The sequence below is a fragment of the Lagopus leucura genome, unplaced genomic scaffold (genome assembly GCF_019238085.1).
Source record: "Lagopus leucura isolate 7727_CA_CO unplaced genomic scaffold, USGS_WTPT01 Super-Scaffold_100014, whole genome shotgun sequence".
In the NCBI taxonomy this organism is placed as follows: Eukaryota; Metazoa; Chordata; class Aves; order Galliformes; family Phasianidae; genus Lagopus; species Lagopus leucura.
This window is the reverse complement of record NW_024962268.1, coordinates 16701742-16720641: the sequence shown is the minus strand read 5'-3', so window position 1 is coordinate 16720641 and position 18900 is coordinate 16701742. Positions and strand designations below refer to the sequence as shown.

Here is an 18900-nt window from a genome sequence, read left to right as displayed (position 1 = left end):
AATACTTGGTTGCTTTTTTTTTTTTTTTTCCCCATCTGGAGGAGCAAAACTTCTGCAAATTGTCCTAACAAAGCCAGGCTATATCCTATTAACACCAATCCAAGCTGCTGCAGTACAGAAGTGATAAAAATAATCAGAAATCTCTTTCAGTTTAGCAGTAAGAAATGACACTGTTAATTAGGAGATGATTCCTAACGAGGAACATGAGCAAAACATGGGATGCAGCAATGTCTTTATCTACATAGCACAACTCAATGACTTCCAAAAAGCAACAGGAAGCTGTGAGAGCTGTGCTTTACCCTGTAAAAGTTTAATTCAAAGTCTCGCGGCAGCCCCGGCAGCACCGCACGGGCAGCGCCCGGAGCTCACGCTCCGCAACAGCGCAGCGCCGACAGAACTACGGCGGGGCCGGAGTACGGCGTATTTCAGTTTCTCCTGCCTGGGTAACAGCAGAAAAACAGCAAACGCGGACCAACCCGCCCCGGCCGCCTCCCTCCATCCCTCCTTCCCTTCGGACCTCTCTCCGCCCGCGTCTTACTGACCTTGCCTTCCGTCGGGGAAAAGCGACCCGGCCGTCCCGCACAGCGCCGGGACGTGAAGGATGAGAAGCCAGAATGAGCCGCTCGCCGCCCAGCTAGGCGGGACGCATGGCATGTTGCGGGAGGGCTGCGCTCAGCCGGGCCGCGGCATGGCCGGGCAGCGGCGGAGCGGCCTCCCGGCACCGCCCGCACTCCGGCGCCGCTCCCCAGAAGGGCTGCGCGGGGCCGTCCCGGTGTCTGATTTCTGCCCGCGGAGGAAGGAGGGCCGGGAGGAAGAGTGTTCACCCCCCTCCCCGCGCCTCGGAGCCGCCGGGGGGTTCACGCGCCCGAGAGGAGCGGAGCGGATCGAACCGGACCGGCGGCGGGCGGGGGCTGCCGGCCCTTCTGCCCGCCTCATGCGGCGGGGGCCGTGAGGAGGACCGGCCCGCACCAGCCAGGCGGCCCTGCCGGGTCCCCAGTGAAAGGCCATGGGAAGGAAGCAGCCCTTCATCCCCGCTCCCATAAGGCAGCCCTGCTCACAGGGGCGAGTTCTATACCTAGGCACGATGCACGCTGATAGGTAACGTGTTTCCCACCAAAGAGGCGATGCTTGAGAAGCTGGAAGATGCCAAGAGGCCGCCGAGCCCATGGCACCTCAGCAGCTATGGGGCAGCCTCCATGTAATTTCTCTCAGTGGCTCTGGTGTTGCTCTGGTCCATCATGGGGAAGGCCTCTAGTCACCTTAACATTTGTTTTTAGCTGGTGCTTTCTACTCTTCTCCAAGGATTAATAAATGCAACCCCTGCCTCACAGAATCATAGAATGGTTTGGACTGGAGGGGATCTCGAAGGTCATCCTGATACAATCTGTGGCAATATTGTTATGCTTGGTAAGCTCCTTGGTGGATAACTATTAGTTTGTTTAGACAGTGGGAAGGGTCTGTGCTTTTGTATTGAGTACGTAACGGTGATTAACTCATTGTACCATGCAGACAGTGGAAGTTCTGTAAGTCAAGTAGATAAGGGAAGTTCTGCTTTGAATCTGTTAGTTGTGAAATTGAAGCATTGAATATGTACATCTGGGAAAACTTCTGAATGCGTGTATATGAACAGAAGACCTTTGGTGGAAGGTATGCATCCCTTGCATATATGCATACCCTGGTATGCATACCCTCCGTTGGATACGGAACTGGCTGGAGGGCCGTGCTCAACGGGTGGTGGTCAATGGAGTGAAGTCCAGCTGGAGACCTGTTACAAGTGGTGTCCCCCAGGGGTTGGTACTGGGGCCCATCCTGTTTAATATCTTCATTGATGACTTAGATGAAGGGATTGTGTGTACCCTAAGTTTGCAGATGACACCAAGTTGGGAGGTTGTGTCGATCTGCCTGAGGGCAGGGAGGCCCTGCAGAGGGATCTACATAAGCTGGATCGCTGGGCTGAGATGAATGGGATGAGGTTTAACAAGGCCAAGTGTCGGGTTCTGCGCTTTGGCCACAACAACCCCAGGCAGCGTTACAGGCTTGGGGATGAGTGTGAAGAGGAAAGGGACCTGGGAGTGTTGGTTGATGCTCAGCTGAACATGAGCCCACAGTGTGCCCAGGTGGCCAAGAGGGCCAACGGCATCCTGGCCTGCATTAGAAATAGTGTGGCCAGCAGGAGCAGGGAGGTGATCATCCCCCTGTACTCAGCACTGGTGAGGCCGCACCTCGAGTGCTGTGTTCAGTTTTGGGCCCCTCACTACAAGAAAGACATTGAGGCCCTGGAGCGTGTCCAGAGAAGGGCAACGAAACTGGTGAGGGGTCTGGAGCACAAGTCTTACGAGGAGTGGCTGAAGGAGCTGGGATTGTTCAGTCTGGAGAAGAGGAGGCTCAGGGGAGACCTCATTGCACTCTACAACTTCCTGAAGGGAGGTTATGGTGCGAAAGGGTCCTCTTCTCCCAGGCAAATAGTAGGACCCGAGGAAATGGCAAGAAGTTATACCAGAGGAGGTTTAGGTTGGATATTAGGAGAAACTTTTTCTCTCAAAGGGTGGTCAGGCACTGGAATGGCTGCCCAGGGAGGTGGTGGAGTCGCCGTCCCTGGCAGTGTTCAAGAGGTGCCTGGATGAGGAGCTACGAGAGATGGTTTAGTAGCTTGTGGCACTGATAGGAATGGGAGGGTGGTTGGACTGGATGATCTTGCAGGTCGTTTCCAACCTTGTGATTCTGTGATTCTGATTCTGCATGACAGGAGGAGTTCATCCTCCTTGCATCCAGTGCTGAGAATAGAGAATGCCTGCTTTCTAACCCTCCAGCTTGAGTCTTAGAGAGTTTCCTGATCGATCAGTTAACAGCATCCAACCAGTTCCAACCCCTGCCATGGGCTGGCTGTCTCCCACCAGTTCAGGCTTCCCAGGGCCCCATCCAACCCGACCACGAGCACCTCCAGGGATGGGGCACCACAGTTCTCTGGGCAGCTGTGCTAGGGCCTCACTGCCTCCTGAAGGAAGAATTTCTTCCTAATGTCTAAGACAAATTTTCCCTCTTGGTTTAAAGCCATTCCCTCTTGTCCTATCACTATTAGCCTGTGTAAAAAGTCACTCTCCCTCCTGCTTATGAGCTTCTTTCAAGTACTGGAAGAAACAGCCCAGTCACTTTACTTCCTAATGGCACCATTTTGGTTCTGTCCTGTGATTGTGACCAATTCTGAGTTTTTCGGTAGTCTTAAAACTGACCATACCTCTTGTTTCTTGGATTATTTCTTGACCATCAAGGTTTAACAATGCTCTCTCTTCTGTTGAAAGTTACTCAGAGGTGAAGATTCTTATGTAATTGCAAACACCCCTCAAACTCCAGAGGATAAAAATGCAAGAAACAGTTAAAAATCCAAGGATTTCCACATGAGTTAGAAATGCAGATTCTCCCAAGCTTGGGCCGTGATAGCTCCAGAAACAAGACATATTTGTGAAAGAGTAGCAATGTTTTATTTATGAGTCATAATGTGCTCTCTTCTGGCTAACGGAATGTCAATGGAATGGCACAGATTTTGCAGGAAAGAGTGATTTTGTGTAATATTTGAAATCCTAACACTTGCCAGAAGAACTTTTCATTGGACCATATTTATTTAATACAACAGTATATTACATGTAAGTCTTTCATGTTACAGTGGCAAATTCCCTGATGCACTTGCCATTATGTTTTTTAATATTCTAGTCACATATCAGACACTGGACTGAGCTGTGACATTTGAAATTGTATCCTATTTAGCTCTCTGTCAGCACATCACTGAAATTAATTTAAAGGAATGTGTGACCTGAAATCGATATGATGTCTTTAAAACTTAACATTTAAAAAATTAAGTTAAATTTTTAAAATAAATTGGAAAATAAGGATGTGCCTACAATGAATAGAATTAAAAGGAGAAAAACTAAAATGACCAGAACTGACTACAAGCACTGGAAAGAAAGGTTGAAAGTTCAAGGGATGGGCATGTGTATACAAAGTCCTGGTTTGGAAAACTTACTGAAGGCATTCAGAAAAGTCTCAGGTGTGAGGCATGCAACTGTTCATTTGCTAGAATTTCCACTCATCTTTTTGTTTGCAGTATCTGGTAAGAGGCAGCTAATATTTTGTGAAGGATTCCATCTTGATCTCTTCAGCAGGAAAAGTTACTTTCCATTGCCCATAATTATCTTGAAGCATGAGACGTTTTTCCTTCTGATTTTTTTTTTATTTTTTTATTTTTTTCCCTCCACAACTACAGAGCTTGTACTGGTTCAAATCTCCCAACCTTGCATATTTTCTTCTCTAGTATCTCCAGACATGAGAACAAGGGATAAATATCAGGAAATAATAAAGGAATGAAAACTTCAGGAACTTAGGAGTGTTTGTGAGAATGTTGGTGTTTTGTTTTGATTATGTTTTATTAACAACCAAAAATTATACATGTAAAAGCCATACAGAACAGAGGAAAAGAACTGTGGGAATCTGATCCAAAACATCTATGATTTCCTGGGCATACATGTATACTGGGTGCAGTGTCAGAAAATACACTGGGGAAACAGCTGGATTCCAGCAGCAGGTTGCTCTGGAGCTGGCTGACAGACACTTAAAACGTGAAGCAATGGCACAAGTAGAAAGCACTTCCATGCTGTGCAGACGTAGTGAGGCCAGCTATTTCAGTGCTCCAGATTCACAGAACTGTGTCTTCCCTGAGCAGATCCAACATAGGAGTGCTCTTATGGACTATGGAAGTAGAATACCTACGTATTAAACTGTCATTCACAAGAAATTGTTAAAATCTCATGATAAGGAATTAAGTCGTTGTCTCTTGTTCCAAGAGTTATAACCTGAGGTTTTAGAACATTTTGAGAAAGCAAGCACTATTTTTTTCTTTTTATAACTCACCTTTAATTACAAAAAGAAAAATAACACATCACAACATCAGTTATTTTCCTGTGACAGCAATGGTACTGTGGTTCAGTGCCTGTACATTTATTGAAAGGAGATCAGAAATGCCAAGACATACAATCAAGGTACATTGCCAAGTCACCCATCCCTGAACCCCCTTCTATTTCCCTGAGTGGACCTCCAGGACTCAGATAAAAGAACTGTGTGTATAGAATTCCATGTATTTGTGTAAATGTGTGTAAAGAAGTGGAAAAGCAGTGGCTAAAGAAAACTGAAGAACAGCACCGTGAACTATGTCGTTTGATATCAAGGAGCTGCAAAAAGATGAAGTCCAGCTGAAGACATTGAGAATTAGCATCTCCTACCCTAAGTTTAGAAATCTAAAAGGCATGTAATAGATGCTTGCTTGTCTGCTCCTTCTGTCAGCAGAGGAGTGCCTCTGGAAGAAAGTACATCCTTATCTGTTCTGTACAGAGTGAAACATCTTCTGGGCCTGACTGCCTGTTAACTATACAGGCAGCTTAAGAATCTGCTTGGATTAGAAATGTTAAGAAGATAGATCACATGTGTTGTGGTGGGCCATGTTAAAGCCAGAAAGTATTAGCAGGGCAACAATCTTTGAGAGAATGACTCCGAATCCCAAGGGCACTGGAGAGTATGCTGAGTGCATCTGTGCATTTGCTGGCTCTTTTCAGAGGCAAAATTAGATGGGAGTATTGATAACATTTTTTAAAAATAATCTTTTCCCCTCTTTCTCTGTTAGAGATGCGGTCTCCTAGCACAGCTAATTTCTGGTAACTGCAATAGACTATGTTGGATCTCCCATTCCATTTCGGTTATACTCTAAATATTTCTGGAATTTCTTAAGTTAGTTACTCATGCAAAAAATATTTGCTTACATTCCACTTATGGTACGTCTGTGAGCAGATTCTAGTAATAGAATGAAACAAACTCTAAAGCAGTGAGTAATTGCATTAAAAGAATTGGGGGGGAAAGCGGGGAAAGGGGATGTTTACATTCAGATTCCAGTGTTCAAACTTGGATTATTTGTAATTGGACAGATAATATTCAAAATGATCACTTTGTCCATGTAAATTTAAAAGCTCATTTGATCTTAATGTCTATATTAACAATTTAAAGCAAAATTGTTGAGCAGTAGTTCACTTTGAAATTAACTTTTTTTTTTAATTAGTGTCATGAAAATATGTTTTTAGTGATGTGTGTAGGAATTCAGTGAGGAGAGGACATGGAAAAAAATCACAGAATACCTCAAATTCAAAGGGACCCACATAGATCATTACAATTTATATCTACATTCAAGCAATACTTTCTGGAGAGTGTATCATGTTCCATGAAGCCTAACAAGGATTTTACCCTTGGACATGATGTCTGTGTTATCTAAGTGAGGTTTGGAAAGAAAATCTATATTTATCTCTCACGTTGCCACAAATGCCTTCCTGTAGTGGATACACACCAAATTGTACCGAATATTCACCATCAGGACAGAGATAGAGAGCTATAAAATGCAGTTCCAAATGTAAGAGTTGACTATCTGAGAGTAGTCAAAAGCATGAGAGCTCAGCCATGAGCTCATAAAAAGCCAAGAAGAGACCATGTAAGTTCTAGAAATTAGGCCAGAGAAAAATAAATAAATGTTAAACATTCTTTCATTTTTCCCATTTCTGTTTCTGCCTCTCTCACAAATATTCATATATACATATATATATGTATATGTATATACATAAACGAAAAGAAAACTGAAAGAAACAGAACTATAACATAATGTAACATTTAAGAATAGTGTGAAGTCAATCTAAGTAATGCGTTATGAACTCTTTTTAATGAACTGCATTAAGACCTTTATACTTCTGGCCCTTTCTTTGGTATGTAGAATACATACATACATACATACATAAAACAATTTTACTGCCTCAAAAATGCCCTGAGAAACAGTCCCACTGAAAATGTTTCTGTAGTTGAAATAATTATACATTCTGTAATTCAAAAATACAGTTTCAGCTACAAAAGAAACAAAAACAACAAACTTTCAAAATGAAAACAAAGCCCCATCTCCCTCTGCCAAGACACTCTAGAATTGCATACAGCCAGTTCAGCCACTGCTGTAATCATAGCCAATCCTTCATTTTTGGAAGAGGTTTGCCAAGCAAGTGAAAATGTCATGTAGATCTTTCAAGGTGCACTGCAAGTAAATTATGATTTTCAGCAAATGTTTATTTGGCATATTTATCTGAAACACTCTTAAATGTTGCTTTAGAGGCATTTGCAGGAGCACATTTCATTCTGTCACATTCACTCTGACATGATAGAGTTAAATCCAAGGGGCAGTTGCCACTGCAACTCTCTGGTGACAGCCTTCTACATTTGCTGTTTAGATCAATGCTGCCTTAAAACAAGTGAAGATGGCCCAATGGTTATTGCAGCACAGCATTATACAAACTCCAGAAGACTCACACATAGCTCTAAACCATCTGCTTGAGAGTTCAGAAGTAGGCAAATCAGTCACTTTTACTGCAGTCATAAGAATACTCCTTGGAAGCCTAAGCCTAACAAGTTTGTTAGGATTTTCACAGAAGTCAATTGAGTAAAGCCAGCTACACCAACTATTTGATAAAAAGAAGACTCCAGAAAGTCACATGTTAATGATAAGTCTTTGGCAAGGTTACTGCACTTACATGGAGCAAGTAGAAGGTAGCTTTGTCCAAAATAAAAAACATTGGGCATGAAGAATTTTGCAACACCTCTTCAAAAAAATCAGATGACATTTTATACATTTTCCAGCTACAGAAATGTCCTGATGATGTGACAAATAAATTATTGTGAACATACAGTGAGCATTTCTTTGACTATTCACCTAGCTAACAAGTTCTCTTTACTGTCTCTAAAAATCCTCTTCGGTAAAGGATGATGAAAGAAAAAGACAAACCTACAAGCTACAAAGAAGCTACAAAGAAATCCATCCGGTGGTCAGAATATGAGCAAAGGACCTGGGCAAGTATGTTGTGCTTGCATTCCTGAGCTCAAAATCCAGTATCAATATTCTCATCAGGTACCTCTGTTCCACTCTGAAGCTTTTTCTGTGTGGATTACAAAAAGCAATATATTTTCAGCTATGGTTTCTCTCCACTTCCCCCTGCAATTTTTGTTACTCCAGTACCAACGTATTTAGCATAGCAAGTAATCTGGAGGCTAAACCTCCCCAGAGCATTACAGTTAATTACAGAACTAATTCCACTAAGTTATTCATTTGTTATGTGCAATAGAGTTGATGCAAAGAACTTCCAGATTACTCACATTCTCTGTCAGCATTTCCATTAACTGGCTGATACTTTCAGAAGGTCACCACAGATGTAGAACATAGTGAAAAGTGGACCACTCGCAACAAGTGGCACACACACATTGGTGTTTTTGCAGGGATTTCAGTAAAATAAATCTGCGTTGAGACTACAGAGAAGATGGTCACTTGGTATGGTATGTCTAAGTCCGTGTGGAATCTATTTTCTTTTCAAAATGTGCGCTAATTTTGCTCCGTTTAACATGGGAAGACGAGGAGGAAAGCTCCGATTCACTTCTCACCTGTTGCTTTCCGTTCCGCTGCACGGAGCCGCCTCCAGGCGCGGTGACGGGCAGCGGGGGGTCCCGAAGTCTCTGGTACGCCGGGGCCCCCTACGGGCGGGCGGCTGCCGGAGCTGCTGGCAGCGCGGCCTCAGCCCCTCGCCGGGCTGCTCCGCTAAGAACAGCGGTAACTGCACTGTGTTTTCCCCCGAGCTGCAAAGGTGCTGGAAGGACTCGAGCGAACGGCACGGAACTGCGTCAAGGGCGGGTCGGGGATGGTCAGGAGATTTTGCCCCAGAGGGCGGTGGGCATGGAACAGGCTGTCCAGCGCAGTGGGCACGGCCCTGGGCTGCCGGAACTCAAGGACTGTTTGTACGCCGCTTTCCGACATAGGGTTTGTTTTTTGGGTGGTGCTGTGTGGAGCCAGGGGTTGGACTCACTCATCCTTGTGGGTGCCTTTCCACCTCGGGACGTCCCGCGGTTCTGTGAATCGTGTGCCCCTGCGCTGCGTGCAGAATTTCCTCGGAAGGAAGGGAGCCGCCAAGCAAAGATCAGCGCCACCGGCACTCCTCAAGCTCCGCGGGACGGCTGCAGAAAGGCAGGGCTGCTCTCCGGAGCGTAAAACACCGGCCAGAATTTATTTTCTTAAGGAGATGGAGGGAGAAGCGGTTGAGCATCGCTTTGCCATGGGTAGCTACCGACGCGCACGCCCGTCCCAGCGCGGGACAGCGGAGCGGAGCGAACTCCCTAAAAACCAAGGGCTGGAGCCGTGCGGCCACCTCTGCCTGGCCGGGGCTGGAACACAGAGCAGGAGGGGCTGAAATGGGGGCGCGGCCGCAGCACTCAGCACCCGGGAGAGCTCCGCGCATGCCCCGGCCCCGCGGGGGCGGATATAAGCGCGGCGGGCGCACCGCCTCGCCAAGCGGCAGAGCCGCTGCTCGTCCTTTGCGACGGTTCCCTCTCTGGCGCTCGGGAAGCGGAGCTTCCGCCGCTCCCGAGCATGGGATGGATGAGCCCTGCGAGCGCGACTCCTGCTCGGCTGCCGCCGGCATAAAAGAAGGAGCGGGTCGGGATCCCTGGAATGCACCGCTGGATTTGCTGCAGAGCGGCCAGATGGGTAACAAGAGCAACGTGTCCTTCCTGCAGCTCTTCAAGAACCTCAACTTGGAGCGAGCCGATGGGATGCAAGGAGACAGCTCCGACGTGGTGCGGATTGTCATCTCCCTGGTGTACTCTGTAGTGTGCGCCCTGGGACTGGTGGGCAACCTGCTGGTTCTCTACCTGATGAAGAGCAAGCAAGGCTGGAGGAAGTCCTCCATCAACCTCTTTGTGACCAGCCTGGCTGTGACTGACTTCCAGTTTGTGCTGACCTTACCCTTCTGGGCTGTGGAGAATGCCCTAGATTTCAACTGGCTCTTCGGCAAAGCTATGTGTAAGATTGTCTCCTATGTGACAGCCATGAACATGTATGCCAGTGTCTTCTTTCTCACTGCCATGAGTGTGGCTCGATATCGCTCTGTGGCTTCAGCCTTGAAGAACCAGGGGCGAGGTGACCCTCTGGGTGGCTGCTGCTCTGCCAAGTGGCTCTGTGCACTCATCTGGTTGTTGGCAATCCTGGCTTCTCTGCCCCAAGCCATTTTTTCCACCACTGCCACCGTCTTTGATGATGTCCTCTGCCTTGTAAAGTTCCCTGAGGGCCGAGGAAGCAATGCACAGTTCTGGCTAGGTCTGTACCAAACCCAAAAGGTGCTGCTGGGCTTCGTGCTGCCTCTGGCCATTATCAGCCTCTGCTACTTGCTCCTGGTGCGCTTCATCAGTGATAAGCATGTTGGCAGCACCTGCAGTGGTCCCAGCACTAAACGCCGCTCTAAAGTCACCAAGTCAGTGTCCATCGTGGTGCTGTCATTCTTCTTGTGCTGGCTGCCCAACCAAGCGCTCACAACGTGGGGCATTCTCATCAAGCTCAATGTGGTGCACTTCAGTGCTGAGTACTTCCTCTCACAGGTGTACCTCTTCCCCATCAGTGTGTGCCTGGCACACTCTAACAGCTGCCTCAACCCCATCCTCTACTGCCTGATGCGCAGGGAGTTCCGCAAGGCACTGAAGAGCCTTCTCTGGAGGATCACCTCACCTTCTCTCACCACCATGCGTCCTTTCACCGATACCACCAAGCCAGAGCAGGAGGAGCAAGCCCTGCACGACTTGGTGCCTGTCCACCCTGTTGCACCTTCCTCTGCAGCTGCAGCTGTCCAGCCGGAGCTGGCTTACTACCCACCTGGGGTGGTGGTGTACAGCAGCCGATGTGACATGCTGCCCGCTGCCTCCAGGGAGCAACACTACTGAGATGGCCATGGAGAGGGGACTGGGAGGGGGTTCTGTGCAGGATGTGGCCCTGGGACATTGAATGCCTGTTAGGATCAAGGGAAGGTGAGATAGGTGGACAAGGGTGGGAGAAACTTTTCTGGAGTTGTCTGCTCTTGGAAGCTGTGTGACAAAAATTATCTTGAAAGTGTGCCCCAGAATGGAGAACAGGAGGAGGAAGGGATGTTGTGGTGTGCCAGGGATCAGGAGGTCTCTCAGAGATGCATTTCATTACTTACATTTGTCCTGGCTCCTGCTGGAGCTCCGGCTGTGGGGTCAGCCAGTGAGGGTAAGGCTTGTTGGGGTGAAGCAAGACTGTTCCCACAACATCAGCTGTGCTCATGCTCATGGCATGAGCATGAAAGGGCCAGGTCAAGCAGGTATAGGGCTCCTGCTTGTTCAGGCTCAGCTCTTTTCTCCCTTCCCAGGGACCAACCAAGAGGGGAGAAGGAGCGCTGTGCTTGTCTTTGGATAGTTGCAGGATCTTCTTTTGTGGCTTCCTCATCCCATCTGCTGCTACCGGCATACAAAGCAGGATAACAGATCCTGGACAGCGAAGGAGAAAGCCTGGGACAGGACTTGCAGCTTCACAAAGAGGGGTTGCTTTGGTTGGGTTTGGAGGGAAGGGAATTGCACCCTACCACCTCCTAACACTGTGCTCCCCAGCTCTGCTGAAGCAGGAAACCTGCAGGCCCAGCTCCAAGGCAGGCTTCTGTCCAGGCATACGGAGGCTGCAGGTTCTGCTCTGTGCCTCAGATTGTTGGGCAGTTCACTCCAGGAGATCAGCACAATTGTAAATAAAGGAGAAAAAGGGGAAGAATCTACTTCAAACTGTTTGCTCCAGGATACTTCTTATTTCAGCTAAAACAAATCACAAAGTTTTGTGGGATCTGCAATGATACTTGCCAGTGTTTCAGTTAACTCAGTCTCAAATCCTAAAGTGTGAGAAGCCCAAGAAGCTGCAGTTCAGCACCCCAGAAAAGGGCAGAAATTTTCTGTCCCAACCAGTGTTCCAAAGAAACAGCTGGGGAATAATTTGGGATTGATCTGAAATGAACTTGCAAAAGCATTAAAAAAAAAAAAAAAAAATACTGTTCCAAGCTGTGAAACTTCTTATGATAAGGTTATATATTTTCTAATTTATTTTTATTTTTTTTATTTTTTTTTATTTTTTAGTATGGTAAAAAATTTTAAAAGGAAAGGTCAAGGTTGTTCTGTTTTGTTCCTTTTTAGAGGAGGGAAAAACTTTTTTTTTCAAAAGGTGTTGATTAATATCCGAAAGTGCAAATGGGTTAAATGTGTTGAAAATATCAACACAATATTTAAAAAACCTCTATTTCCACTTTCCGCTCTTGTAGTGTAACTCCAAAGTGTACTTGACTCTGTGAGGGGGAAGCATTTCTGTGGAGGGCTCTTTGTCACCTCTAAGCACAGATACAGAGCAAACTCACTATTTCTGTTTGGAGAAAAGTACAATGCCTTTAGAAGCAATTATGTCTTGCAGAATCCTTTGGGTTTGCTGTATATGTCAATAAATCCTGTTGTAAAATTCCAGTTTGGTCTGGAAGCAGCTGGTTCTGCTTCTTGCAGTGAGACACTGTTCTTTTATTCGAGTCAGCAGAGACTTTTACTGCAGCCTTGGTTGCCTCTAACGGGGAAGATGCTGAGATTTGGAAGGAGCCTAGAGAACAGCAAAAGTGAGCTGGCAGCTGATGGATGTATATACAAAGATGCAAAGACTCTGGAAAAAATACAAACAAACAAACAAACCCACAACAGGTATCTGCAGAAGATCTGGAGCATTTAAGTACTGTACAAGAATCCCTCTAAGTTCCTAAATGCTGATTTGGATGCCAGTTGAAGTCTGTAGGTACTTAAATATTAACTGGAAAACTTTTTGTGCCTAAAGTCTGCTTCTGAGCATGCCTGAATCTACTTAAGTTTGTAGCACTGTTTATGATTCATGGGGATCCTGCACTCAGGACTGACTGCTGTGTGCACCGTAAGCCATGGAGGCAGCTCTGCACCCTGACACAGAACACCCTGTACCAGGCCACACAAAGTTAAGAGGGGATGTAAGCTTAACTGATTCTCCCTGTCCCTTTGTCCAGACGTGCTTCTCCTGTCTTGTCTTTGATGCATGCACAGATTATGCTCTTTCCTCTTGCCTTCTTAAAAAGTGTATCAGTGGGCAGAGCTCTTGCTCACAGTATAGGAAATGCTCCTTTTCACCTTTGGTAGTACTGGGGATGTGCTTGAATCCTCTGGCTTGAAACTGTTTCCTATTGCATGAGATGCTCACTGTTACAGGGTCAGAAAGGTAAAGTAAACCATTGAATGATATTTTGCAGGATAATGATGAGGGCATGAGCCCTAGAGAGGAAGTTCTGTTTCTCTTGTACAAAAAAATGCAGAAGAGAAATTGGATCCAGGCCTGAATTCTAGGTTTCACCTTCTCGAGGATAATGATTAACTGGTTCACTTTATGATTGTATACTTGTCCTTGCTTCCAGGTCCTGGTTCAATTAACGTCTCGGTGGTGTACATAATGAGGTGGCTTCCACAGACTGAGAGCTTTCAGGCCCTAAGAATCCAGTAGCCTAATGTGTCAAAAGATTTGCAAGAAATGCAGCTGGGTTTCATACATTCTAGGGAGAAAGCCCTAACAACAGTGTAGTTATCTGCTGGCAGCAGGTTAACTACACTGTTGCATGAGGAGAAGGATGCCATGAACACCTTAACCCAAAGTTCAGTCAGGCCTAAACATACTTCTGTAAGACAGGAGCAAGGATGAATGAAGAGGAGAAATGGACCTTGAAACTACACTCTTTTCTTGCTATTGAGCAGCCTAGGTTCTTGTGTGGTTTGCTGCATCTGCAATTCCTATTCTCAGACGCTTTAATGCTCTTGTGCACTGCATAAAAAGCTAGAGTATACTTAGATAAGTATCTAAAGCACAGCTTTGAATTTCAGTAGGTGGTGAATTGCCTAAAAGACATCCTCTGTGGTGGTGAGCATGACAAAACTTGTGTGTTTTTGTGGATGTCAGTGTACACAGTTTTATGGCAGCAAAATAGCACATAGTTGAGGACAACCCACGATTAGTCCAGAATCCTAGCAAGATTTGGTGATCAGAGAAAGCCTCAGATGTCCAATATACAAAACTCTTTCGTATGGGAAATCACTCAAATAAGAAAATGCTCTGGGTGCGTTGAGAGAGACCTGACTAAATTTGTAAAGGTCACCTGTGTGGTAAGCCACTTAAGTCTAAGTCACACATATGGTATTTGAAAGTGACACAACTTACCACAGCTGTTGGGTAAACGTTGGTTTGTACCTGACCTGCAGTTGCAGCTACATAGTTGGCCAATATGCACAAGCAGAAAGAAGTTTTGTTCCACATGTGCTGTGAATTGTAACTATCTGTGCATGAAGTCTGGGCTGTGTTGTACAGGCAGTGGCACCAACCTGCATGCTCTAAGTGCTTAATGTGCACAAAGTCTTAGGAATGTGGCCACAGCAAAAGGTCATTGCAGCTCCAGCTTTGAGACTATATGGTATTGTGGGTTGTCCTAAATAAGCAGTAAGTACAACACTTTCAAGAACGCTCCGGTTTCCTCCAAATGTTTGTGTTTTCGTTTGTAACAATCACATTTTCATGGTCTGAAATAAACACAGCTGAAATAAACAATACATACAGAGTTCTTTGAGGTTTTTGCGACGCACCTTGTCCTATTAGAGGTTCCACTCGAGATGCTGGTGGTGAGGAACATGTTGCTAAGGAACGATAGGAACCCAAAGGTGCAGACTGACACCTAGTGACAGCCTGTAAGATTCTAAAAAGCCCAGATACTCTGATTGATATCAACTTCGATTGCTTAAAGACTTCTAAATGCCCACTCTCCTACCTCCCCCAGGTAATGAACAGAGTTCTTAAAATGTTAACAACCTCAAATTGAATTTCCAGGTCTCTCTTTGAAATGCCTCTTCAGTATAAATACTATGTCACTTTCTTTTTGAATTATTTTTGCCCGAACTCTAGCAGTATAAAACATAAAAACCCATTTATTTCCTGTCAGTACCTCTTTCTTTAGAAATTTATTGCTTAGTTGAGTGCCTGCACAGAAAGCTTTTACTCAGCAGGTATACATGAGCTTGGGCAGGCATCAATGCAGATGCAGTGCAGCTCAAGGACATTAAGATTGGCAGCTTGGATCTGTAATTTCAATGAGGGTTATTTCACTCCTGCTTTGGAAGAAAACTCTGATTGAGGTGTACAGAAGGCAGGGGGTATTAAATAAAATACTTTTCTTTCTCATGATTATTTAGCTATAAGAGCTTCTTCCATACACTATCTCAGCATCAGCTACTGCAGTAGAGGTTGATATAAAGTCTACAAGAAAAGACTGGGCAGTCAGTTAACTTATTCCTTTGGAAAAGCGTAGCTGCTGACATGCCTTACATATCTTCCCTAGTTGCAGGTTTTTTTTCTTCTTAGAATAGGCACTTTCAGTTCCAAATGAACTTGCACATGTGTTCAGATTTCTCAAGCTTCTTTTTGTGCATAGCCTTAGAGTCATTCCCAAAACCTTAATTGTAAAACAAACATAGACTAATGAGATGCCAGAGTAAATTGAGGGGGGAAAAAGAAAGAGCTTGCCTCCTCCCTCCTCCCCCCTCCCCCCCCCCGAAAAAAAAAAATATCCAAACACACAAAAACAAACAAAAAACAACAGCAACAACAAAACACCTAAAACAAAAACAATCCAAAATAGAAGCAAACAAAAACTGACCGGAGACAAAAAAGTTTTGCCTTTTTTTGTGCAAGTGTTTTTAAACTTTGACCTATACTCTTAGGAAGCACTAGAAAAAGGTTAAAGTGACCCATAGCAGACTCTCCACTTTGGGAAACAGCAAAATAGAGGAGTTCGTTCAGATGCTAACTCCTTTCCTCACTCACCTGTTTACTGTGAAAATGATGTAGTATTTCTCCAAGGGGTCTGTGTTGTTCCTTGCTCAGGCCAACACTCATTGTACAATGATCAGGTTCAACTTTGACTTCCAGCGTTCAACTAAGCTTTCTACTTTTATTCAGAAGTGATGCCTAACCTCATGCTGAATGAAATTCAAATCCAGAGGAAAAATGACTCTTCTCTGCGCTTATGAAAAAGACTCTGATCAGCTCAGACAAAAAATATGAAAATCAAATTCCTTCAATTTCCTTTTCAGACCAAAGGTTGAAGCTGAGATAGTGAAGCTGCTAGTTATTTATATCCACCAACAATTAGTTCTGATTTAAAATGAAATCACATCTGATACACCTGATAATCTTCTGTGAAGATACCATTGGTTTGGTGGATAAGAGGAGAGCAGCAGTTGCTGATTATCTCAACCTAAATAAGGTTTTTGATGCTCTTTCCCATGACATTTCACAAAATCCCAGTCATAGGGGCAGGAGGGGCTTCTGGAGACTTGCTAAAGCAGGTTCCCTAAAAAACATTGCATAGGAAAGCATTCAGGCTTTTTAAAAACATTTTGAGAGAAAGAGACTCCACAACATCTCTGAAAAGCCTGTTCCAGTGCTCTATCACCTTCAGAATTCAAGAAGAACTTTTTCATCTTCACAGAGGAAAGCAAAGATGAAGCAGAATAGTCTCCTGCTCCTTGTCATGTTTCTGGGCACCAGTAAAAAACCCTGACTCATCCATTTGTTATCTACTCTTCAGATACATATAAGAGTTACAGAATCACACAGAATCGTAGGGGTTGGAAGGGAGCTCCAGAGATCATCGAGTCCAACCCCCCTGCCAAAGCAGGTTCCCTACAGCAGGTCGCACAGGTCGGCATCCAGGCAGGTCTGGAACATCTCCAGAGAAGGAGACTCCACCACCTCCCTGGGCAGCCTGTTCCAGTGCTCCGTCACCTCACTGTAAAGAAGTTCTTGCGCACATTTGTGCGGAACTTCCTGTGCTGCAGTTTCCTTTTCCCTTGTCCTGTCTCCACTCACCACTGAAAAGAGTCCGGCCTCGCCATTCTGCCCCCCACACCTCAGATATTTATAGACCTGGATCAGGTCCCCTCTCATTCTTCTTTTCTCAAGGCTGAACAGACCCAGTTCACTCAGCCTTTCTTCATAGGGGCAATACTCCAGGCCCTTCACCATCTTTGTGGCCCTCCGCTGGACTCTTTCCAAGAGATCCCTGTCTTTTTTGTACTGGGGAGCCCAGAACTGGACGCAGTACTCCAGATGAGGCCTTACCAGGGCAGAGTAGAGGGGGAGGATCACCTCCCTTGACCTGCTGGCCACGCTCTTTTTAATGCACCCCAGGATGCCATTGGCCCTCTTGGCCACAAGGGCACACTGCTGGCTCATGGCCAACCTGTTGTCCACCAGCACACCCAGGTCCCTCTCCGCAGAGCTCCCCTCCAGCAGCTCATCCCCCAACCTGTACTGGTGCATGCAATTATTCCTCCCCAGATGCAAGACTCTACACTTGCTTTTGTTAAACCTCACCCATTTTTTTTCTGCCCAGCTCTCCAGCCTGTGCAGGTCTCACTGAATGGCAGCACGGCCTTCAGGCGTGTCAGCTAATACTCCCAACTTCGTATCATCAGCAAACTTGCTGCGGGTGGCCACTATCCCCTCATCAAGGTCATTGATGAAGATGTAGAACAAGACTGGACCCAGCACCGACCCCTGAGGAACACCGCTGGTTACAGGTCTCCATCTGGATTCTGCACCGCCAACGACGACCCTTTGCGCTCTGCCAGTCAGCCAGTTCTCAACTCACCTCACTGTCCACTCATCTATCCCACACTTCCTCAGCTTTGTTATAAGGAAGTCGTGGGGGACAGTATCAAAAGCCTTGCTGAAATCAAGGTAGACTACATCCTCTGCTCTCCCCCGATCCACCCAACCAGAGACAACATCATAGAAGGCTACCAGGTTGGTCAAGCACGACCCCCCCTGGTGAACCCATGCTGACTACTCTTGATAACCTCCTTTTCTTCCAGTTGTCTGGTGTTGTTGGTAAGGTTCCCTCTCAGTCTGTTCCAGGTTGAATAGTCTCAGATCTTTCATCCTGTCCTCATAACAGTGATGATCCACTAATCATTCTTATAGCCCTCCTCTACACTGATGAAGATGTTAAATAAGATTGGACTCAATAGTGATGCTGGGGGAACGCCAGTTACAGGCCTCCAATGATCACAACTACCTGAGCTCTTCTGGTCAGGTGGTTCTCAATCCACCTCACTGTCCACTCATCTATCCCACGCTTCCAAAGCCTACCTATAAGGATATCATGGTAGACAATGGCAAAAGTCTTGCTTAATTCAAGGTACACAACATCCAATGCTCTACCTTCATTTACCCATTTTGGACATCCCAGAAAGCTACTTCGTTGGTCACCACGATTTCCCATGGTGAATCCATGTGGACTACATCTGATAAACTTCTTTTCTTCTAATTGCTTGGAGATGACATCCAGAGTAAGTTGTTCCATCACCTTCCCTGCTGGAAGGTGGGCTGTTGACTGGTCTGTGGTTTCCCAGGTTCTCCTTCTTGTCCCTTCTGAAGACTGAAGTGACTTTGGCTTTCCTTCAGTCTTCTGATGCCTATTCTCTTCTCCATGACCTTCCATAGAATAGCTGATAAAATATGGACTAGGTAAATGGAAAGTGAGCTGGATTGAAACTGGCTGAATTGTTGGGCCTAAAGAGTTGCAATCAGCAGCATGAAGATCACTTGGAGATCAGTGAACAGAAGAGTATGTGAGGTCAAAAAACCAAAACCAATCCTGTTCAAGACATTACCAATGATCTAACCATGGAACAGAATGTATCCCAACCAATAATTCAAAAGTTGGAGTGGCTGATATACCAGAATGTTTTGCCACCACCATTCATAGGAACCTCAGTAGATGGAAGAAATGGGCTGACAAGAATCTCAAACAAAGAAACTGCAATGTCCTGTACTAGGGAATGGAAAGTGCCCACACAACAGTCAGGCTGAGGCTGAGTGGTGGAGAAGCTGTCTGGCAGAAAATAACCTGTATATCC

General features: G+C 45.7%; 2 protein-coding genes across 2 annotated transcripts in view; one reads left to right on the top strand and one right to left on the bottom strand.

Moving 5' to 3' along the window:
* ADAMTS12 (ADAM metallopeptidase with thrombospondin type 1 motif 12) overlaps positions 1-654 on the bottom strand; it is a 187078-nt gene extending 186424 nt beyond the window's left edge. The window contains exon 1 of the mRNA XM_042875418.1: positions 543-654. Coding sequence (XP_042731352.1) covers positions 543-654 — 112 coding nt within the window. The remainder of the gene's footprint in view (positions 1-542) is intronic.
* Positions 655-9412: 8758 nt separating this feature from the next.
* RXFP3 (relaxin family peptide receptor 3) lies at positions 9413-11957 on the top strand. The gene has a single exon (XM_042875358.1). It carries the CDS (start codon positions 9484-9486, stop codon positions 10819-10821), a length of 1338 nt encoding a protein of 445 aa, XP_042731292.1. The 5' UTR covers positions 9413-9483; the 3' UTR covers positions 10822-11957.
* Positions 11958-18900: the final 6943 nt, after the last annotated feature.

Excerpts from the sequence above, each read along its gene's own strand:
- RXFP3 (XM_042875358.1), top strand. The coding sequence starts at position 9,484 with ATGGATGAGCCCTGCGAGCGCGACTCCTGCTCGGCTGCCGCCGGCATA.